Source organism: Pongo pygmaeus, chromosome 9 (assembly GCF_028885625.2).
Source record: "Pongo pygmaeus isolate AG05252 chromosome 9, NHGRI_mPonPyg2-v2.0_pri, whole genome shotgun sequence".
NCBI classification, from domain to species: Eukaryota; Metazoa; Chordata; class Mammalia; order Primates; family Hominidae; genus Pongo; species Pongo pygmaeus.
Window position 1 is genome coordinate 16,780,533 of NC_072382.2, and position 24,201 is coordinate 16,804,733.

General features: G+C 37.2%; 2 protein-coding genes across 6 annotated transcripts in view; one reads left to right on the plus strand and one right to left on the minus strand.

Annotated features, from left to right (window-relative positions):
• The window catches only part of ZFP91 (ZFP91 zinc finger protein, atypical E3 ubiquitin ligase), a 45,321-nt gene that overhangs the window by 18,505 nt on the left and 2,615 nt on the right, over positions 1 to 24,201 (minus strand). For 3 of the 5 annotated variants that reach the window (XM_063670893.1, XM_063670894.1, XM_054437713.2), the window contains one exon: positions 17,529 to 17,557. In XM_063670893.1, coding sequence (XP_063526963.1) covers positions 17,529 to 17,557 — 29 coding nt within the window. Of the gene's footprint in view, positions 1 to 17,528; positions 17,558 to 22,860; positions 23,202 to 24,201 lie in introns of those variants that run through there. The other 2 variants (XM_054437712.2, XM_054437711.2) reach the window with 1 other exon arrangement.
• Positions 23,593 to 24,201, plus strand: part of LPXN (leupaxin) — a 51,023-nt gene continuing 50,414 nt past the window's right edge. Inside the window, exon 1 of the mRNA XM_054437718.2 lies at positions 23,593 to 24,188. The gene's annotated coding sequence lies outside the window, so the exon portion shown is untranslated. The remainder of the gene's footprint in view (positions 24,189 to 24,201) is intronic.

Sequence of the window (24,201 nt, forward strand, 5' to 3'; positions counted from 1 at the left end):
TATAAACCTATACATAGCTAACATAGGTCCCCTCTCCCTCTCCCCCCATCTCTCTCTCGAGATATATCAACACATAACATACATAGCAAAGATTTACAGAATTGAAGAGAAACAGGTAATACCACAATCACAAAAATGGAGACATCAGTACCCCACTTTCAATAACAGAACCAAACACCAGTCAGAAGTTTGATAAGGAAATACAGAACTCAAGCAAAATTTAAAAATTAGACATATTAGACAAAATTAGACATAAAATTAAAAAACAGACATATTGGGCCGGGCGCAGTGGCTCACACCTGTAATTCCAACACTTTGGGAGGCTGAGGCAGGCAGATCACCTGAGGTCAGGAGTTCGAGATCAGCCTGGCCAACATGGCGAAACCCTGTCTCTACCAAGAATACAAAAATTAGCCGGGCATGGTGGCGTGTGCCTGTAGTCCCAGCTACTCGAGGAGGCTGAGGCAGGAGAACTGCTTGAACCCAGGAGGCAGAGGTTGCATTGAGCCGAGATCACACCACGGCACTCCAGCCTGGGCGATAGAGCGAGACTCCATCTAGGGGGAAAAAAAAAAATCACAGACATATTGAAAAGTCTCAATAAATTTCAAATGGCTGCAGTCATATAAAGTACGTTCTCTGACCACAATGGAATGAAACTAGAAATCAATATCAGAAGGAAAACTAGAAAACTCACAAATACGTGAAAATTAACACACTATTAAACCAATGGATCAAAGAATAAATCACAAGGAAAATTACAAAATACTTAGAGATGACTGAAAATGAAAACAAAATATCCCAAAACCTAGGGGATGCAGTGAAAGCAGTTCTCAGCGTAAAATTTCTAGAAATAAATGCCTACATTAAAATAGAAAAAAAAAAAAATCACATGCCTGAATCAATAACCTAACATCGTACCCATAAGAGCTAGGAAAAAAGGAGCAGAGTAAACCCAAAGCTAGCAGAATAAAGTAAATAAGTTGGTTCTTTGACAACAAAATCAACAAACTTTTGGTTAATAAGAGAAGACCCAAATTACTAAAACCAGAAATGAAAATGGGACACTACCACTGAAATAAACATAAGAAAACACAATGAACAATTGTATGTTAACAAATAACATAGATGAAATCAACAACTTCTTAGGCACACACAAATTACCAAAAACAATTCAACAAGAAATGGAAAAGATGAACATACCTTTAACTAGTAGACAACTGAGTCAGTAAACAAAAAGCTCCCAATAAAAAGGCCAGAAGCCTCTAGATGGTTTCATTGTTGGATTCTACCACACATTTAAAGAATTAACTCCAGTCTTTCTCAAACTCTTAAAAAATAGAAGATGGAACACTTCTCAACTCATCCTATAAACACAGCATTATTCTGACACCAAAGCCAGACAAAGACACCACAAAAAACCATAAGCCAATATCCCTTGCAAACCAAATATAGCATCATATTAAGAAGATTAAACACTATAATCAATTGAGACAGGTCCCAGGATTATAAGCGTGGTTCGACATACAAAAATATATGTAATATGCCACATTAATAAAGAGACGAAAAAACACACCATTATCTCAACTGATGTAGAAAAAGAACCTGACAAAATTAAACTTTCATGATAAGAACACACAAAAAACTGGGAATAGAATTGAACTTCCTCAACTCGACAAAGATCACCTTCAAAAACCCCAGAGTTCACATCATACGCAGTGGCAAAAGACAAAGCTCTCCTGCTAAGGTCAGGAACAAGATAAGGATGCCCTCATTCTTCACTTCTATTCAACACTGTACTGGAAGTTCTAACCAAGCAATTACTCAAGGAAAAAAAAAGAGGCACCCAAAGTGAAAAGGAAGAAGTAAAACTGTATCTCTGTTTGCAGGTGAAAAGACCTTACATGTAGAAAATTCTAAAGAATTTTCACAAAAGAAAACTGTTAAAGGTCATATACAAATTCAAAGGGCCAGAATCTAATACCAACATGTAACATTCATTGTTTTAAGCATATTAGCAATGAACAAAAAGGAAATTAAGAAAATGATTACCTTTATTCAAAGTGCCAGAATATATGACCAACACATAACATTCATTGTTTTAAGTATATTAGCAATGAACAAAAAGGAAATTAAGAAAATGATTACCTTTACAATAGAATAAAAAGGAATAAAATATTGAAAAATTGTTAAGATGACAATACTCTGAAAATAAACCCACAGATTAAATGTAATTCTTATCAAAACCCTAGCTTCCTTTTCGGTAGAAATTGACAACCCAATCCTAAAGTTCACAGGAAAATGCAAAGGATCTACACTAGTCACAGCCATCCTGAAAACAAACAGAGTTAAAGATGCACTTTTTTCTGCTCAATTTCAACACTTACTACAAACCTTCAGTAATCAATACAATGTATTACTGGCATAAGACTAATAATAATTAAATCAACTAACTGAATTAAAGGTCCAGATATAAATCTATACATCTATGGTCAACTGATTTTTAAGAACGTGGCTAAGACCATTCAGCAGAGGAAAGCAGTCTCTTCAAGAAATGGTGCTAAGACAAATGGATATCCACATGCAAAAAATGACGTTGTACTCCTACCTTACACTATATATAAAAATTAACTCAAAATGGATCAAAGACCTAAACACAAGAGCTAGCACTAAAAAATGCATAGAATTGAAGACAACCCTACAGAATGGGAGAATATATTTGCAAGTCATATATCTGGTAAAAGTCTAATATCCAAAATATATAAAGTCTTTGGATTTAACAACGAAAAGAGAAACAACCCAATTAAAACATGGGCAAAGAACCTGAACAGATTATTTCTCCAGAGATATACAAATGGCCAAAAAAGTACTTGAAAAGATACGGAACATCAGTCATTAACGAAATGCAAATCAAAATCACATGAGATTACCACTTCCCACATACTACAATGGCTACTAAAAATAATTTTAAAAAAATAACAAGTGTTGGTGAGAATGCAGAGAAAATGGAACCATTGTTTATTGCTGGTGGACATGTAAAATGAGGCAGCTAATGAGGAAAACAGTGTTATGGAAAACCTAAGAAAACAATGTTAAGAAAAATCTTAAGAAAAACTTAGACACAGAATTACCATGTGATCCAGCAATTCCACTTCTAGGTACATACACCAAAAATTGAAAACAGCCATTCAAAGAAATACTTATTACATATGAATATTCATAGAAGCACAATTCTCAATACCCAAATTGTGGAAACAACCCAAATATCCATTAACCAGTGAATGGATAAACAAAATGTCATATATACATACAACGAAAATTTTTATCCAGCCATAAAAAGGAATGAAGTCTTAACATGTTACAATGTGAACCTTAAAAATATGCTATAAGATAGATGCTAGAAACAAAAGTCACATATTGTATGATTCCAATTACATATAATATCCAGAATAGGTAAATCCATAGAGACAAAGCAGATTAATGTTTGTTGCAGCTGAACAGGAGGGAAGGGGGAATAACTGCTTTTAATGGGTACAGTGGTCTCCTTTGTTGGTGGTGATGAAAATGTTTGGAACTAGATAGAACTGATGGTTGTACAACACTGTAAATGTACTAAATGTCATTGAATTGTATGCTTTCAAGTATTTTTTACTACTTTTTTGTTATGTGAATCTCACCTCAAAACACACACACACACACACGCACAAAAGTACTGCCAGGTTTCTGGAATAGAAATTGACAACTGAAGTACAATCCATACATTAGCATAAACAATCATAAGCAGATAGGAAACAAGCCAAGTTTCTTCTGTGTGATACTTCAAAGACAATTTCCAGTTGTTTCTTATAATAGCAGCTAACCTTGAGGAGGTTCCTTGATACATAAATAATAAGAGAAAACAGTCATACTAGCTTGGGTAAAGGAAGACATCATGCTAGTCACTGCATGAGCAATATGCAGGCACGGTGAATATAACTACAGTTAATTAACCCTTGAACAACAAAGCTTTGAACTGCGTGGATCCACTCATACACAGGTTTTTTTAAATATTTAAGAAAATTTTTTGGAGATTTGTGACAATTTGAAAAAACTTGCAGACAAACTGTGAAGCCTAGAAATATTGAAAAATTAAGGTGGCATGAATGCATAAACTATAGACACTGATCTATTTGATGACATTACTGTAAAATATACACAAATATAAGAAGTTAAAACTCAACAAAACTTACACTCACAAAGTCTTAGACTATATATGGCATCATCCAAAGTCCAGAGAAATGTAAAGAAACGTAAAAATGTACTATTGAATAACTGCATAAAATTAACTCCGTACATCACAATTTCATAGCTATCTCCTGTTGCTATTGCAGCAAGCTCAGCTGTTTCAAGTATCTGCTTAAAATGTCGTGAAGATAATCATCACCACCTGAGTGAATTTACTGTCACAGTAAAAGTGATATCTCTCAGTTAACTCATTTTTCACTATGTTTAGAGCAATACCTGAAACCTTGACTAACACTATGGGACCCATAAGAGTTGCCACTAGTGATACTGGAAGTGCTTCCAAGAAGCAAAGAAAAGTCATGGTATTACAAGAAAAAGTTGAATTGCTTGATAAGCATAGAAGGTTGAGGTGTGTAGCTGCTGTTGCTCACCATTTTAAGATAAATGAATCCAACATAAAAAGTACTGAAGAAAAGGAAATTTGTGAAGCCATTGCTGCACCTACAGTAGCAGGTGCAAAAATCTTGCAGTTTTTGCAAAATACTTTTATCTCACATTCAAGATGCAGCTTTTATGTGGGTACAGAATTGCTGTAAGAAAGGCATACCTACAGACTCTAAGTAAAGTCATTATATGACAACTTAAAGCAAAAGAAAGGTGAAGAAAGAATTTAATGTCAGCAAAGAATGGTTTGATAATTTCAGAAAGAGATTTGGCTTTAAAAATGTCAAGATAATAGGAGAAACAGCTTCTACTGACCAAGAGGCAGCAGACAAGTTCCCAGGCACTGTTAAGAAAACAGTTGAGGAAGGATATCTGCCTAAGTTTTTAATGCAAACTACCCCAGTCCAGAAAAAAATGCCACAAAAGACATTTATTATATTAGTAAGGGGGAGAAGTAAGCAACAAGATTTAAAGCAGGAAAGGGTAGGCTAACTCCACTGTTTTGTATCAAAGCAGTTAGGTTTATGATCAGGGCTGCCCTTATCTATAAAGCTACTAACTCCTGAGCCTTGAAGAGAAAAACCAACAATCTTTTGGTTGCACAACAAAAAGGTCAGGAAAACAAGAACTAATTTTCTAGACTGGTTCCAATGATGCTTTGCCCCTGAAGTGAGGAAGTACCTTGCCAGTTAGGGACTCCCTTTTACGGTTCTTTTGATATTGGACAATGCCCCTGGCTACCTCATGAGTTTAACATCAAAGGTGTTGAAGTGGTCTACTTGCCCCCCAAACACAATGTCTCTAATTCACCTTCCCAATCAGGGGGTCATAAAAATCTTTAAGTCTCATTACACGATAGTATGGAAAAGGACTGTTAACTCCATGTAAGAAAATCCCAATAGAGAGAACATCATGAAAGTCAGGAAGGATTACACCACTGAAGATGCCATCATTGTTATAGAAAATTCCTGCTGGAGAAAATTGTGTCCAGATGTTGTGCATGACTTCACAGGATTTATGGCAGAGCCAATCAAGGAAATCATGAAAGAGATTGTGAATATGGCAAAAAAAAAAAAAAAAAAAAAAAAAAATTGGTGGTGGTGGGGTGGTGATGGTGAAGAGTTTAAAAATAAGCATCTTGGATAAATTCAAGTGCAAACAGACACCACAGAAGAGGAATTAACAAGATGACATGATGAAGATGTGTGCTTTTGAACAGGTGCCAGATGATGAGAAAGACAACATATAAGAAGCAATGCCAGAAAACAAACTAACATTAAAAACTTAGAAATTCTGGCAGAAAGGTTCCAATTATTCAAGACTGCTTTTGACTTCCTTTGATGACAGGAACCCTTCTATGATATCTGCCCTGAAACTAAAGCAAATGGTTAAAGTGTAGAAACATTTGTAGAGAAACGAAAAAGCAAAAAGAAGTCAGGCAGAAACTGTATCTCTGTAAAGTTAAGCCAAATGTTCCTGCCACTCCTTCTACCTCTGTCACCCCCTGACATAAGAGTAATGACTCTTCTTCTTCCTCTTCCTTAGCCTACTCAATGTGAAGAAGAGGACGAAGACCTTATAACGATCCACTTACACTTAATGAATAGTATATATATTCTCTTCCTTATGTTTTTTTAAATAACATTTTCTTTTCTCCAGATTATTTTACTGTAAGAATACAGGATATAATACACATATAAAATATGAATTAGTTGACTTTATGTTATTGATAAAGCTTCTGGTCGACAGTAGGCTACTAGTAAAGTTTCTGGGAAGTTAAATGTTTTTGTTTGTGAGGGGGAGGTGGTGCCCCTAACCCTACCATGTCGTTCAAGGGCCAACTGTACATTCCTGAAAGAAGGTATGAAGTAAGAGTGGTTTATACTACGAATTGAGACAATAAGAGATTAATGCTAGGCCAGGCGTGCTGGCTCAAGCCTATACCCAGCACTTTGGGAGGCAGAGGTGGGTAGGTCACTTGAGGTCAGGAGTTCCAGACCAGCCTCGACAACATGGTGAAACTCTGTCTCTACTAAAAATACAAAAATTAGCCAGGACCGTGGTGGCGCACACCAGTCCCAGCTACTCAGGAGGTCAAGACAAGAGAACTGCTTGAACCCAGGAGGCAGAGGTTGCAGTGAGTTAAGATCGCACCACTGCATTCCAGCCTGGGCAACAGAGTATGACCCCGTCTCAAAACCAAAAAAAAAAAGAGACTGATACTACTGGCAGGAATGTTTTCTTCTAATTCTTCTAGATAGCAGACAATGAAATATGATTTATCTCAATCCTACAGCCAGAGATAACTATTACAACAAGTCAAACCATCAGATTCCAAAAGATGAGAGCCACTTGGTCATGATAAAATACTTTAAGTTAGAAGAAGTGCCATTCTAACTTAATCGATGCTATTATTTTATTGTAGGGTGAAAGAGGGTGTGGTTAGTTGATAAGATGGGAAGATACTAAAGGTAAAGAGAGATTTGAAGACCTTTAAGTATTTAAATTTCTTCTGGGCAATTAACAAATCTTAAGTATTAACTGCTAGGTAATATATATTTTTTTCATTTCTCAAAAATCAGTTATAACCCTATCAAGTATTTATTATTCTTATCTTCATAAATGAAGAAACCAAGTAACTGACTTTCCCAAGTGCACACATTAAAAGCTGCAGAGGGAACCGAACACGGGTATGTCTAAGTCCAAAGTCTATATTCTTTCTACTATACCACACCTAACCATGTAAACGAGAAACGGAAAGTGCCAGGGCAACGGCTCAATCCAGATTTGGCTAATTTCCACCCAGCCTTGGATTCAAGTGCCAAAAGAGGGCCCCATTTATATAATATACTAACCTGAAACACCTGTAAGAATTATTCCATGAGTGAACTTTTAACCTAAAGCCACATGCTGTATTTCCTTATGTTTCAAAACAGAACTAGAGAAATTTTATTGTGATTAAAAACCAGAAAATAAATGAGATTTTAAAATTGTATTTAAGAAATTAAGAATGTTTATATTCCAAAATGGTTTACTCATTTTTAAATCAACATTGTGTATTAATGCCTAGATTTTTCTTTCTTATTCTAGTCATCTCTGTTTACTCCATCTACATATGTTTTTTCCTGGCTTACTGATTTCAAAGCAGACATCAGCCACTGATGCACTGATAGAAAGGATAAAAAATATTAGGCTTTCACAGAATTTCTGCAGATACTAAAAGTTTGGAGCAAAACAAAAATAGAATCACAAAGTGATGTCATCAACGTTCAAAGTATAGGCATTAGGTGAATCAGTTCTGCTTCTTAAAAACATTAAGACTGCTCAGACGTAAGTCTGAGAAGGTGAAAGGATGGTTTATCTGAAAGCACAGCTCTTAAAACTAGTGCTCATTAACTTAATGATCTCTATAGCTAAGAATTAGCTCAACATTTAAGTTTAAATAAATATGGTGAACTCTGAAGAATAAATAAGTGGTAGCTAGCTGATAAAGAAGGGGCAGGAGAAACAAGAGTACATGTATATGTCTTGAGAATTGAAAGAAAGAAGATAAATATGACTGGAGCACAGAAAACACGAAAAAACCCATCATTTATCATGCCGAGGAGGCATGAAAAAGTCTAACAAGGTCCTTCCAGGATTTTGGATCTTATCCTAATAGCCACAGACAGAGTTTAAACAGAACGGTGACATGATCAGATTTGCATTTTTAATGTTCATGTTGGTTGCAGGCTAGACAATTAGCTAGGTAGGGGCAAGAGCAGATGCTAGGTGACCAGCTAAAAACCTACTGCAATATGCCAGGCAACAGATAATAATGGCTTTAAAGAGGGTAATACCACTGAATATGGAAAGAATTAGAGACATAAGAAATACTTAGGAAACAGACGAGACAGGAATAGAGAATGACTTAACAGGGATAGAGGGAGATGCCAAGGACTTGGGATTCTAGATTTCTGACTTGAACAACTGGACTGATGATGAAAACAAAGAAAAAGATCAGGGTTTTTTGTTTCTTGAAGAGACACTAGAGAGAATATGTGTTCTGCTTTGACCAAGTCTGAGATTATTGCTGAGTAAAACATCAACAGGCCTAAAGTTCAAAGGACAGGGCGGGCTACAAACATAAAATTGGGAATCGTCAGCACATAAAAACAAACTATTATCTAGATTTAGCTTGGTTCATATAAAATGGATCATTTTCAATATTTATGAAATGTGTTGTTTGGCTGTCCCCAACATCTGGCTTATTCATTGATTTCTCTCTTCCAGCAGCAGTTTTGCATTACAAAATATATTAAAAACAACCACAGTACAATCTTGTTCTGTTCTTATCACTTTTTCTGGGGCATGAAAGACATATACAAGTGTAGCACTAATATTGAGGACACGTTTAAGAAAAGGAAAGAGCAGAGAAAAATATTTGTGTATAAATTTATTGTAGCCTAAGTATACAGTGTTGATAAAGGGACCCATGCAGTTGCATCGCCTGCTGGTGCTCTCTGAGCATCTGGTGGCTGCTGGGGACAGGCGGATAAACTTAATAAGATTTTCATTCAAAACAATAGAATATATCAGCTCACCAACTTAGCAACTGTGAAATATGTAATACATTATTATTAACTGTGGTCACCATGCAGTGTGATATAGTTTGGATGTTTGTCCTCTTCAAATCTCATGTTGAAATGTGATCCCCAATATTGGATGTGGGAGGTGTTTGTGTAATGGGGGTGGATCCCTCATGAATGGCTTGGTGCCATCCCTGTGGTAATAGGTGAGTTCTCTATTGCTTCATGTGAGACCTGGTTGTTTAAAAGAGCCTAGTCCCTCCTCCCCTCTCTCTCGCTCTGTGACACACCTGCTCCAGCTCCACCTTGCACCACAAGCGAAAGCTTCCAGGGGTCTCACCACAAGTCTAGCTGATGCTGGTGCCATGCTTGTACAGCCTGCAGAACCATGAGTCAGACAAAACTCTTTTCTTTACAAATCATTCAGTCTCACATATTCCTTTCTAGCAACTCACAAGGGACTAACACACAGTGCAAAAGATCACTAAAACCTACTCTCCCAATTTAACTGAAAGTCTGTATGTATCTTTTCATCTCCATCTCCCCTTTTCTCATTCTACCTCCTAATCCCCCAGCCTTCAGTAACTACATTTCTATGAGACAGTTATTTAGATTACACACAAGCGAGATCATACAGTGTTATCTTTCTGTGCTTGGCTCATTCTACTTAGCATAATGTCCTCTGGTTCCACCCATGTTGTCACGAATGACAGAATTTCCTTCATTTTAAAGATCATATGTTTGATACCTTAGAACATTCTGGTCAAAGTAATAATATAATGAAATTAGCTGGTTGCTCCTAACTAGCAAACACGAAGTGGATAAAGAAAAGGATGTGCAGACCGGACACGGTGAATCATGCCTATAATCCCAGCACTTTGGGAGGCTGAGGCAGGGAGATCATCTGAGGTCAGGAGTTCGAGACCAGCCTGGCCAACATGGTGAAACTCCGTCTCTACTAAAAAAATACAAAAAAATTAGGCAGATGTGGTGGCACACACCTGTAATCCCAGCTAATCAGGAGGCTGAGGCAGGAGAATCACTTGAATCCGGGAGGCGGAGGCTGCAGTGAGCTGAGATCACATCACTGTGCTCCAGCCTGGGCAAGAGTGAAATTCCATCACAAAAAAAAAAAAAAAAAAAAAAAAAAAAAAAAAAAGATGTGCTCAGGGGTTCAAATTCCCAGCTCAAGCATCACAAAAATGACCTCAAAGTTTCTGTGTCTTTCCTGAAAACAATACTTACCTACTATAGCTGCAAAACTGAGATTGCTGAAAACCAAACCCAGGCTGAACTGGCTACAGCCACTGCTAATTGCCTAATATGCCAGTAGCAGAGACTAACACCGAGTCCCTGATATGGCACCATTCCCTGGGGTGATCATCCAGCTCACCTGGTGCAAGGTTCGCTACATTGGACCACTTCCATCATGGAAGTGGCAGTGCTTTGTTCTTACTGGAATAGACTCTAGATACAAATTTGTCTTGCCTGCATGCAATGCTTCCTATATACAAACACAAATTGTATGTCTGAGTCCATTTACACAAAATGTCCAGAAAAAAACAAATCTATACAGACAGAAAGTAGATTAATGGTTGCCTAGGGTTGGGGGCGAGAATACGGATTAACTATAAATAGGCATGAAGGACATTATTAGGGTGAAGAAAAAGTTCTAAAACTGTATTGTGATAGGTGTGCAATTCATAAAATGTACCAAGATCCCTAAATTGTACATTTGAAATGGGTGAATTTTATGATATATAAATTACATCCCAATAACACTATATTTCAAAAATATACATCACAGTACTAGTCATAAAGACTAATAACTGAAAACTGCCCAAACATTCATCAACAGTAAAACAGTTAAACTGTGGTTATATTCCCACAATGGGACACTATACAACTAAACGATCTATGACAAACACAGCACTTGTCACAAATGATGAGCAAAATAAGCCAGACACAAAAGAGTGCCTACTGTATTATTCCATTTATGTAAAATTCAAAAATTGGCAAAACTAATTTCTGCTATTTAAAGTCAAAACGGTGGTTACACTTGAGGGCGGCTGACTTGAAGGAGCGTTAAGGGAGTTTCCAAAACAATTATGTTTTATTTCTTCAGTTGTGTAAATGGTTACATGATTGGGCTCACCCTGGGTCTGCTCACTTCTAAAATAAAGAAGGGGGAGGAGAAACAAGAGTACATGTATATGTCTTATAATATGTGCATTTCTGTATATGTATGGTACATTTTAATAGGATTTCTCTAAGAATCACCTGTAATCTCAGGGAAAAAAAACCCCAGAAATATCAAATGCCCTTCAGTTAGGTAATGGTTAAATAATAGAATATCAATGTATAGTAGCCATGACTGGATATCCACAAAGCATCTAGGCACCTCTTCTTTCTTAAAAAATCAATCCCACTCTTAAAACACAGTGGGAATCCCGATTAAGCTAAGCTAACAGCATCAAAAAATATGAAATACTCGGGGATAAATGGGATAAAAAATTTGAAAGACCTATACACTGAAAAGTACAAAACATTGCTGAGTAAAATTAAAAACCTAAGTAAATGGAGCAGTATATCTTGCTTATAGGGTTGTAAATACTAATATAAATTTTATTTTGATTTTATGACTTCGATTTTCTATTTTTTGTTGCTAATATACAGAAATACAACTGATTGATTATACCGTGGGGGTGGTTTCAAGACACCTTGCACAGTTACTGCCTTCAGGATTTTGGAACACTGCGCTGCAACCACCATAATATAAAACAAGTCTGAACTGAATGACCAATGAGGAGGGAGGAACGGCCCAACCAGTAAATAATAAATTGATGTGTTTTAAGCCACTAAGTTTTTAGATGGTTTTGTTATGAAGCTAAAGAAGCCTTTGCCCGGATAGCATTAGATCATTCTGGCTGGTTTTAATTCAGAGGAATTTCTTCTTTCTTGAACTTAACAGTCAAGGGGCAATTCCTTTTTGTCACAGGTTCTTATCCACTAAGGCTCATTTCAAAATGAGGATTTAGAGACAAGTCTCTCTTAAAGGTTTTGGATTTGTACTGGCTGAATATGGGTTTCCCCACTAAGGATTTTAAGTTTCCTCTGCTTCAGTTTTCTTCTATCAGGGCATTTTGCTTTAACTCTCAAGTGATCTTGGCAGGAAAAGGGATCTCAATGTAAAATAATATATATAGCAGAATAAACTTATAACTGTGTTGAAGATGGCAATAAGCTGAACTGTAACAGACAAATTATAAAGTTAAGACTCATTTACCTAATAGGTAATCCCATAACTGAAATAAGCTGATGATCAAGGCTTTTTAAACCTACATCACAATTCACATATTATAAGTGACATATATCTTTATTTGTAGGAAATTAATAATGGAAAAGAAGAACCAAAGGAGGTTTGGATGTCTGAACTAGCAATACAGATTAAAGGATCTGGGCCATACCAACATGGAACAAGACGTCTGAGTAAATTATTCTCATACTAAGAGAAATAATACAGTTACTGCTACCTTAAGATAAAAGATTAGGAAGGAAGGACAAACAAAAATGCCTATCTACTGTATTTAGCCTTTGAGGCTTGAACATTATATTGTCAGAAACTTGAGTTTCTGAAACCTAACTGAACTACTCTGTGTATTTCTATCGCTAGCTGCACTTTGTTTTCCATAAAATAATTAAAGTTTGCTTTGAAATATTAGCCAATCTCAGTAGTATTAAGAGAAGCCAGGGAAAGAGGCTTTTGTTGTTGTTGTTGTTAACTTACACTTAAATTTAGAACAGTATCATTTAATTGGTAAAGGGGAATATTTCAGCTAAAACTAACAGGCCGGGTGTACTGGCTCATGCCTATAAATTCCAGCACTTTGGGAGGCCGAGGCAAGAAGACTGCCTAGCCAGACCAGGCTAGGCAACACAGTGAGACCCTGTCTCTACAAGAAAATCAAAAACAATCAGCTGGAAATGGCGGCACACTTCTGTAGTCCCAGCTACTTGGGAGGCTGAGGCAGGAGGATGGCTTGAGCCCAGAAGATTAACACTGCAGTGGGCCATGATCACACCATTGCACTCCAGCCTGGGCAATAAAATGAGACCCTGTCTCAAAAACAAACAAAAAAAAACCTTAAAAGCCTGAGTGTTAAGACTGGGCTTATACATGCCCTTTCTCACCTACAGATTTTCCTTCTAGAACTCTTTTTCTATTCAAAACCTACAAGATTTTATTTTGACTAGGAAAACTAGGTCATTAGCAAGGAGATTCAAAATCTTTCAAGAAAGAATTGTGAAGACAATGTTATCAGTATCTTCTCGATTCTCCCTTTTGTACACAAACTCAAATGGTAAGAATTACAAAAGTTAGATTTTCTCACTGGAATGGGAAAAAAAGCATAAAAATGTGTCTTCTGTATTTTTAGAAATAATAAAAATATTCTTTAAATATACAAGAAAGAAAGAAAAACCAACAAAAAAGTATACTATAAAAGAGACGCATCTGTAAAGGAAGTAAAAACAGTCAATGTTATATTGAGGTTGCAAGTTGACAAGAGGCCAAGATGAATGGGATACAAGAGACTGATTTGAGAGGATACGATAATCAAAGATATTTCAATGCATGAAAAATAAAACTGTTGAAATCTATGAAAACTTAATAACAAATTAATTCTAATTTTAAAAAATGGAGCACAGAGGCATAAGCTATAAATTAGACTGTGTATCAATATAAGAAAAAAACTGAGGATGTCATCCAGACAGGAGGAAAAACAATCAAAATAAACTAATACTTTAGTAATAATTACAGATAGTATGCTGATTATGATAAACTAGATAAGGTAAATACTTAACAGTTAAGCTCCAAATAATCTAAATAAATGCTGAGATCTGTTATGAATTTGATGACTGACTTCCTTTTTCCTGACTATACAAGTCAGAGACTCACAGTTATCACTGTCAAACATCACTATTTCATAAGAGCAACTGAAAAGAGTAAAATGATTTTGAATAAAAGGTTGAGATCCAGAGTTTTATACAAATTTTCAAGCATGCAGTATTTCCAAGTATGTTTTCTGTAAACTCCAGTTTTACGAAATGTTCTTTAAAAAGGGAGTCTTATAAGTCAAATAGGTTAGGTAATTGCCGCTAAATTTTGGTATTTACACTGCACATTACTCAAAAATCAGTTTCTGAAAAGTTCTGCAATAAATAACCTATCTAACATTAATAACTGAAGCACTGCCCACATCTACTTGATTCTACAGTATTTATTATCATTCCATTAAACACTTAAAACATACTTTAATAAACATTAAGGTATTCCGGTATCCATTTTTATGTTTTATCTTGAAAGGCAGTTTTAACTATTATTCCTCACTAAGGACGTAACAGATGGGAGGGAAAAAAAATTAGGCTTCATAACATGTCTATAGTCAGAGGTTAGAAAGTGAAATAAGTTAAAATGAACACTGGGATAACTAAAAATTACATGTAGGTAGACCGTTCTTTTACTTTATAATCAAAGTACAACACTGGTTCAAAACAGAGAAACAATGAAAACATAAAGCCAAGTTAAAAAGGAACTAGATCTCCATCCCTTAAGATTTCTGCTAACACTCTTGGAAACTCCACAATGATGAAGATAATCCTCTGCCAGTGGTAAACTAAGCTTTCAAGTTTGAAGTATTTTTTTCCTTTTTAACTTGTGTGGAATGTTCCTTGTCCAAATTAACTATCTGCATATTCAGGTGTAATCTCAAATGTCACCTCCACCAAAAGGTCTTCCCTTATCATTTCATCTAAACTCAGCTTTCCCAACTCCAACTTCATCAAACATTATTACACTGTTTTGACTTCTTCATTTATTTGATTACCAGTAGAATCCAGTGCCTAGAATAGCGCCAGACACATAGTGGATGCTCAACAATTACTTGTTGAATGAATTAACACTATTTTAGCATAGTAGCTTTCAATTTGTTTTATACACCAATCACGGTTAAAAAAAGGGTAGCAAAAACAGGAACTAATACTCATGTTTATTATTTCAGTTTGAAAACAATGAATGTAGCACTTTGCAACTTAATTTAAAAAACATGGAAAGTTGCCTACTCTGTGTGTACAATATTGTTTATGTGTATGTCAAAGGTTCTTCTCTTCAACTCAAAGAAGGCATACAATTTCTAGATGGTTTGAGTAAATAAGAGTAAAAACAATCCTGAAGACATCTTTTCAGCATTAATACAACAGAAGGCCAGTCTTACCTCTAAAAAATAAAACCTGTTTAAAGTTTTGAAAAACCCTTAACTTCTGAAATGAACATGAGTTATTTCAGTTAAAATTTAGCAGACTGAACATGAGGACTATTCCAGAGTAACAGAATAACTGAGAAGTTAAATGACCAGAAGAAAAGTAATTAAGGTGAATTCTAAATACGAAACACAACAGGAAAAAGTGACTACCCGAGCCTCCATTTCTTTATTCATTCATCTTATATGAATGTTACAGTTCTTATATACCTATCCACTGTTCATAGAGTTGAACAGCTACCTTAATAGGTAAACTAACAGAGATGAAGATTGGCATTTGAGAATATCTACATCCTGGGCCTTTAAACAGTAAAGTGGGATTGATCTTCGGATCAAATTATCCAGAATGTAGTTTTAATCTCTCCACAGCTGCACAATCACAAAACATGCCAACAAGTCAACTTCTAGTTTAAGACATTTACACATGAGGGAGGCGGATCACTTGAGGCCAGGAGCTCGAAACCAGCCTAGCTAAACCCTGTCTCTACTTAACAAACAAAAAAAGACATCTACCCAAAGGTCATCTACTTTTCTCCCCAAAAGGGGCTCCAAATTTCCACCTTTCTTCAAGTTCGCCTCAAGGCAACCCACAGTGATTTCTTTGGACACATAAGGTAATTTCAGCTCTGACAAAAGCAGGTTGCTTTTTGTTTTAATCAGAATGCTCTAGACTTGTTACCTGTCTCTACATTTTCTCCACATCATAAAATCTCCAAATTGATCTCTGAATAAGAAATGTGAGACCTTCCATTTTTGGCAGACATAACCTATTTTCTAAGTAACAACAACAGGAACAAAAAACTTGCTAGACAAAATAATCATGCAAAGGTTTCTACATAAAAAAAAAAAAAAAATGCCAGGTATGAAAAACCTCTGCCTGGTATACTATGAAATATTAGACTCAGATTCCAAAATTCAGAGAAATAAGAAACCTCAGCACTGAAACCTAATTATTTACAAAGCAGCCACCACCAATTCAAGTTATTGGTTCTTAAATTACACTATCGTTCTTCCATATGGCACAAAATCCAGGCTTTAAACTTGCCTTATACGTTCTCGCAGAATTATTTATCAAGAACAGAAAAACCTTAAGATTCTCATGTACATGTAATACATACACTGATAAATAAAATGCATATACCTATATTCTTTTATAGCAATAGTAGCAGGCTATAAGTAGACCTTAAAAGCTAATTGACTCTCAGATACTAGGTGGATTCTAGGAGTTTGGAAACTGGCTGTGTCAAGCCTGGGTCAAGGTCACACACAATAAATGAAATGTGCCTAAAAGTATACTTGTTCAGTTTTAAGGAGGATGCTGTGTGTTTGAATTTAACATCAAGGAACACAGCCAAAAACTAGAAAAAAACAAAAATGAAACAAATAAGCAACTGGTCCAACATGTTAGGGCAATTTTAATAACCTAATCTGTAAAGCCAGAATAAAGTATTTTAAAAGGTATTGAAAAAGTGAACATTAGCTCCTGTCATAATCCAGGAAAACAGAAAACTATAATACATACATCTGGTGTGCTAACACTCAAATTTAAAGGACAATGACCTAATATTGACCTAATTTAATTATTCACCAGGCTGAATTCTTAGAACACTCAGCATTCTTCACCCTGCAATTTTAATCTGTATCTCCACTAGCATAAAAATTTTTGCCTTCACTTCACTCTGTATACTGCGTATCATTCCAGTCTGTTACCTCATTTAAAAATAAAAGGCTTAAAAAAGTTATTATAAATTACCATCAAACAATTTGATTTGCCATTATTAGGTTTCTAAATAATGCCAATATACTCTATTATCCAAACCTGCTGTCGTCTAAATAGTTTCTAACAACTCCAGTAATTTTTTTACCAAATAAAAATTCCTTTTAAATGGGAACCAATTTGAATGATGAGGCTTTCTAACAGATTGTAAGATAAGCAGTGTAACGTACGCTAGAGGTAAGGATGACCAAGTCTTACCTTTATCAGTTGTTACTTTTTCTACGCATCTGAAAGAAATAAGAATCAAACATTAATGAACAATCTAGCACATTTTCTGAAAATAAAAATATTTATCTCTTTCAGGTTCACCTCCAGAGTGATAAGGAAAGCATTTAGACCAGTGTTGTCCTACAGAATTTTCAGCAGTGATGGAAACATATCTGCACTGTCCAATATGGCAGTCGCATGTGGCTACTGAGCACTTGAAACAGTTCATGTAATTGTGAAACTGAATTTTTAATTTTGATTAATGTAAATTTAAATAGCCACATGTGGCTACCATAACTGACAGCACAGAGCTAGAATATCATTCAAAACACCTATTTTTAACTAATATATTGATAGAAAGAAAATATTACTGATTTTGTTATATTAAGTGATTATATAAGAAAATGTTCTTATTTTATACAAATGTACTAACTAGAGATGAAATGACAATGTTTGGGATGTGCTCTAAAATACTTCTGCCAAAACAGGGAGGATGGACATAGCAAGCACGGCAAAATCTCAGCTAGGTGATCAATACTGGGGTTTCATTGTACTATTTTCCCTATTTTGTGTATATTTAACAATTTTCATAATAAAAACTCAATGAACTGTTAAAAAGACCCTAAAATTGTTTAAGACCAAATCAAAATCTACTTGTAAAAAGACAATAGATGGACCTCACAAGTAAATGTAACTTGCCCTTTACAAATTAAAAAGCAACAGTAAAGAGCTTAAAAATTGTTATAGCCTGAAGATTTAAAAAAAAAAAAACCCAAAACAACAAAAATCAGACATATCCCCAGGTTTTTAATTCAGAAAAATTTCTCTCATACGTAACTGGTGAGGACAGTATAATGAACTTCCTATACTTACTACTAAAATTCAAAAGTCAACAGGCCCTGAACATTTATCATATAGATACCACGGAGTATCTCTGAACAGTACAAAGTTTTTTTGTTGTTGCTCCTCCCAAAAGTAAACCTAATATAGTAAAGACTCTATTATGTTACAATATGTTATAAATACCCAGACAAATACAGAAGCCACAGTGTAATACAAAAATCTATTCTACTTAGAAAGAATAGTTATCATTGTTTGTTCCATACTTTTTAAAAAAAAGACTGGTATTATAATTTTATTTTAAATCACATTACCAACGTCCCAATTAACACACCATAACTGCTAATCATCCTATCTTTAAATAAAAACTGCAAAAATAATTGCTAAATTTTTGAAAAATTATATAACGAACTTTCCCAAAAACCTTGAAAGTTGGTTCAATGTTTCTATCATCATACTGATTAAGATCCTGATCACTCAGGATTTTAGTCTTGTACAACCAAAGGCTTCTCCAAAGAACTGTAAGTTTTTTCAATTCAGAATATTACCACCTCTTCATCCTCACTATCCATGACCTTCAAAAGGGAAACAGCAAGAAAGGTCACCTAAAGGTTTATTACTGTTTTAATTTTAGCAAGAAAATATACCAAAAATGGAATTTCATATACCAGAAAATAAAACTACTTTCCTTGATCTGAACCTGAAGGAAAACATCTAAAAATACTCAGTATTAGCTAATATGGTTACTCAACAGCGAAGTTAGAATTTTTAAAAAGTATTTGTCCCTAAAGTTTTAAGCTCTGAAATGCACAGGATAAATGAAGGGCTATTATATGTAAGAATGAAAAGAAGACTTATACATTTTAACCTAGTCTTAATTTGACAATTTCATTCCCTATTAGCAGAATGCATGGATGAATCAGAAAAAAAATCATAGGCAAAAACTACTATACTAATGCTACTAGATTTTACTTCAAAAATTAAAGAGAGTACATAAACCTGCACTTGAAATAATTGTAATCTACTGGCTAACAGCAAATGATCAGTCTTACTCTTAGTATGGATACATAAACTTTCCTCAAATTTGGTTTATTTTTCCTACTAGCTTTCTATGCTTCAATTTATCATGATTCTAGCATTTAACTCTGTGCCTCTCTTGAGCACATACAATGAAAAATTTTTATTTCCCCTTCATCCACAAATATTTCCTCTTCCCAATAACCCCTAAATAGTTCATTATGAAAAGAAGTTGTTATAAACATCAGATTATAAAAACTGTAAGCTAAATATGGAACTATAAAGCTCATCTCACAAATCCATAAAATATCAATTATAAATGAAGCAATTATAAATGAAGAGGTTAAGTGACTTGCTCAAGGGCACTTACTGCATAGTACAAAGCTGGAACATAAAACTTTCTGACTAAAGTCCAATGCTTTATCCACTCTATTATTTTGCCTTCCAATGAGAACAGAGGTTTCAACCAATCCAAATCTATCTATTTCTTGGCCTTTTAAACTATGGTATACTTTACTATCACTTTAATTAAGAGAATCAAATGTAGGTTAAACAGCTGATTGCTAAGATTGTATACAGGGAAATGCTGGGATATGGAAAAAGGACTAGCACGAAGAAGTAAGTAATACAGAATAAACCTTTCTTTTTAAAATTTTCAAAATGTCATTTGGAAAACAGAAATGACTCAAAGTCAAAGATACTAGACCAGGGTTTGGACTCAAAACCTCTTGAAATATCTGAAAGGATTAAATTATGTAGAAAAAATTAAGTCTTAAAATGTATTTTATAACTGAAAATCTGTATACCATACACACATTTGACATATCTCCACTAATCAACGCATCTTTCCTTTACACCCCAAGGTCCTTGAAGATGAGGGCCATGTCTCATTTTTCTTCCTACCACCTAGTTCAGCATAGTACCAGGCCCAGATACTGATCAAACAAGTTTGCCAAGCTAAAATGCTTTAGCATTCTTTTGATTTCCAGATTATGGAATAAGGCAAAAATGTGTAACAAAAACTCTATTATGATGAAAATTTGTTTAACAACCTGATCAAAAACACAGTCAAGAGATAATTTTGGGGCTGAAAGAAGCATACCATTGTCACTATTGTTTTTTAATGATATTGGATGGGAGGCGGGTGGCACTAAGAATTCAGACTTATTTCCTCCTCCCCACAAGGAACATTGTGCAGAAAAAAGGAAGGAATTTAATTAAGTCATCTTCATCCATATACAACAGTAACATTTATATGGAATTAAAGCATCACTAGTACTTTGTTGCCAAGAGTTAGGGCAAAAATAAGTCATGACAGCAGGTAAAATTACTATTTTAGATAAAAATTATTTATTTTCCTTTAAAACTCAAACAGCAGGCTGGGCGCAGTGGCTCACGCCTGTAATCCTAGCACTTTGGGAGGCTGAGGCGGGTGGATCACCTGAGGTCAAGAGTTGGAGACCAACCTGGCCAATATGGTGAAACCTCACCTCTACTAAAATTACAAAAATTAGCTGGGATTGGTGGCGGACGCCTGTAATGCCAGCTGCTCGGGATGCTGAGGCAGGAGAATTGCTTGAAGCCAGGAGGCGGAGGTTGCAGTGAGCAGAGATCGTGGCACTGCTCCAGCCTGGGCAACAGAGCAAAAACTCCATCTCCAAAAAAAAAAAAAAAAAAAAAAATTAAACAGCAGGTACCATTTTAGACATAATTATCTTGAGATATAGGTATATTTAACTTTCAAGGGGTAGGTGAGAATAAAAGGAAATTTAAAAAATATTTTAAGTACTACCCTCTCTACGAATAGTAATATTAAAGAGTGAAAAAATCATATTTTGCATAATTTACATGAAAAACATCACTACAAACCACTCAAGGATCTACCATCCCACCATTACTGAAAAACGCAACTTGTACTTAGTATTTACAACAGGCATTGTGTCTAGCGCTTCACACACTGTAATTCTCACAAACTCATAAACTTGTAGAGATTACCCTCTAAAAACTTCACATACTGTATTTAATTCTCACAAACTCACAAACTTGTAGAGATTACCCTCTATAGTTAAGGAAACTAAGGCATGGGTAGGTTAAGAAATTTGCTCACAGAATTCATATCCAAATGAGGTCAATGACATACATGTATCTTTTCAAATTTATGAGATTAAACAATATAGAACTATAAAATTTTTGTAAGATGAAATGCATCTACAGCAATTAGAAGTCTAATTGCAGCTGAATCTGTAAGTACAGATTTTTGCTGTCGACAGAACTGTAGTTCTTACAATAAATTCTCTAAATTATGTTAACTTAGCTGACATTCAAAAATTTGAAAGCATATCTAATACCACAATATGATTACCTCTGAATTTTCTCTTTCTGAGAGGCTTCTAAGGCAAGCATGCCAAGACACAGGCTTAACTCTTAATTTTGGACCAAGTCTGTTTAAAGTTTTAAATCTATTAGGTCTGGTGTAAGTCAAACCTTGCCACTATCTCTCCTGGAAGAAAGGAAACACTTAAAACTGACTCCCCCTCACTTCAATTTTCTCTGTTTTTACTAATCTGTTTTCACTCAAAAGTCAAAGGTCACTAATGATGTTTTCAGTCATGAATAGTTAATGTGATTAATTTCTAGAATTTACAAACTTGAGTGCTTCAGTATTCTTAACATGAGTATTATTTTAACGAACAATTTAAAACAATGCTCCTGGCCACCTGTTCATGTTTCCTCTATTACGTCTAGGTAATAAAGGAATTCCTTTCAGATGATTCTAATTTCAAGGATGAAGTTCCTACATTTAAAAACACGAAACACAAAGATAAAACATATGCTACTTAGTAAAAACAAACATTAAAGAATGCTCATATAATTTTATATGAAAGACTCCATACTTAAAATCGTAGCAGTGGGCTTTTACCCTGACCATAATAAGTGGCAAATTTCTCAAAAGAATGATAAGGGTTGTGAAAATTTAGAAAAATGAAAAAAAAAAAGCTACATAAACATACTAGCACAGCTGGCTCTTGAGCTAACGCGAAGAGGGGGGAACACATTTTTGAAGGCTATGATCGGGCTGTGGATTCCCTAAAGGGCATGTGATGTAATACTGGAGAGCCGCCTAAAGGAAAGGGATAGGTTGACAAAGGGGGTGCGAATGCCAGAAAGAGGGATGAGCCTGCGGGTGGCAGGGAGGAGGTGGATCACTAGCGAGTGCAGCGGTGTATCAAAAGATGATTTCGGGGAGTCGGGAAACGGCCCGACAGGCGAGGGTACAGGAGCGAGGGGAGAGTGGCGCAGAGAGGAGGCACGAAGGCTCCCGGGGAAACGGTGTGACATCTGTCGTGCGGAGCCGGCAGGGGGCAGACCAGGCAGGATGTCACGTGGAGCAGGCGCTACGGGAGCCGAGAGGGTTGCGTACGGACAGAGGGGGGTTTTTCCCACCGCCTGAAAGACTGTTACTCACAGGAGTCGCGGACTCTTCTTGCCCTGAACTGGAGACGGGGACTTCGCGGCCTGGGGCTGCTGCCCGGGGACGTCGGGAGGCCTGGCGCTGGGGCTGCTCCTCCGCCGGCGGGGATACTCGGCCTTCCTCCGGCGGGACACAGCTGCGGCGGCGGCGGCCGCAGCGGCCCGGCCTCGGTCCCGACCTCCCCTCAGCACGCGGCTGCTAGTGGTCCCTGCAGGCGCCGCCGCGGCCGCCTCAGGGGGCCGTTGTTGGGGCTCCTCCGGAGCCGCCTTGGCCGCCTCTCCCCCTTCCTGGTCCTGCTGCTCCGGGGGTCTCGGCTCTTCCGTCTCCCCCGGCATCGGGGCTTGTCCGTCCCCCACCCCCTAGTCCCAGGCGGCGGAGGCGGAGGCGGCGGCCTCGGCGCTGCTCCCCCCGCCCCCTCGCCTCCCGAAGCCTGCGGCTCACTCTCACCCTGCGCTCCTCTTTCCCCCCTCCCCTCTGCCCGGCTCCGAGGGTGCCCCCCCCACCCCCTGCCACTCAAGGTCCGCTACCGCTGGCGGCGCGCGCGCGCGCGCGCCCGCCACAGACGCTCAGCGAGCCAATCGGAGAAGAGGACAGGCTTCCTCACCCCGCCCCTCGCGGTCTTACACGCAGCGACGTCCCAGGTTCCCTCCCCCACCCCTTCCTTCAGCCAATCAGGAAACGGCTAAAAGGGAGCGCGCGAGGTTTCCTTCCCCGCGCACCCGTTCTCACCGTTAAACGGCTGTGTCTCGCGACAATCCCAAAGTGACCTTTTTTTCCCCCTCCAGAGTTCAATGCGCGCTAGGGGCAGTGCGAGGGGCAGGTCTCGCGAGGGAGGCGGGTGAGAAGAAATCGCACCTCTTTCCCCGCCTCACGCAAACCCTAGACTGGCTGCGCGCGCACCTGCCTCCCTAAGGAGCCACTGATACCACAAGGGCTCTTTCTATTCTTCTTTAGGCCGCAGAAGTAGCCTAGGCGTTTTTCCGCCTCCACCCTACCCCACTTTCCTGTCTTTGGCCTTTCTGTCCCCAGCGCCGCCAGATCTTGCGCGGAGAAGGGGGTAGTATTTTGAGCTGTCGCTTCTCCTTTAAGAAAAAAAGCCCCGTCGGTTGCCGGATGAAAGTCTCTGAAAAAATGGCGGCGGCAAAACGGAGGCGGGGTTGTGGGGGCATCGAGGGCCCGCCTCTTGGCGCATGCGCACCGTTAACTTAACAAGGGCATTCTGGGAGTTGAAGTCTTATTTCGCCTAGGCTTTAGGAAAAATAGACGGGAAACCAGAGGTGGAGAGGATGCCGGGAGGTTCTGACTGATTCACAACGGGAAAGGTAGTTTACTTTC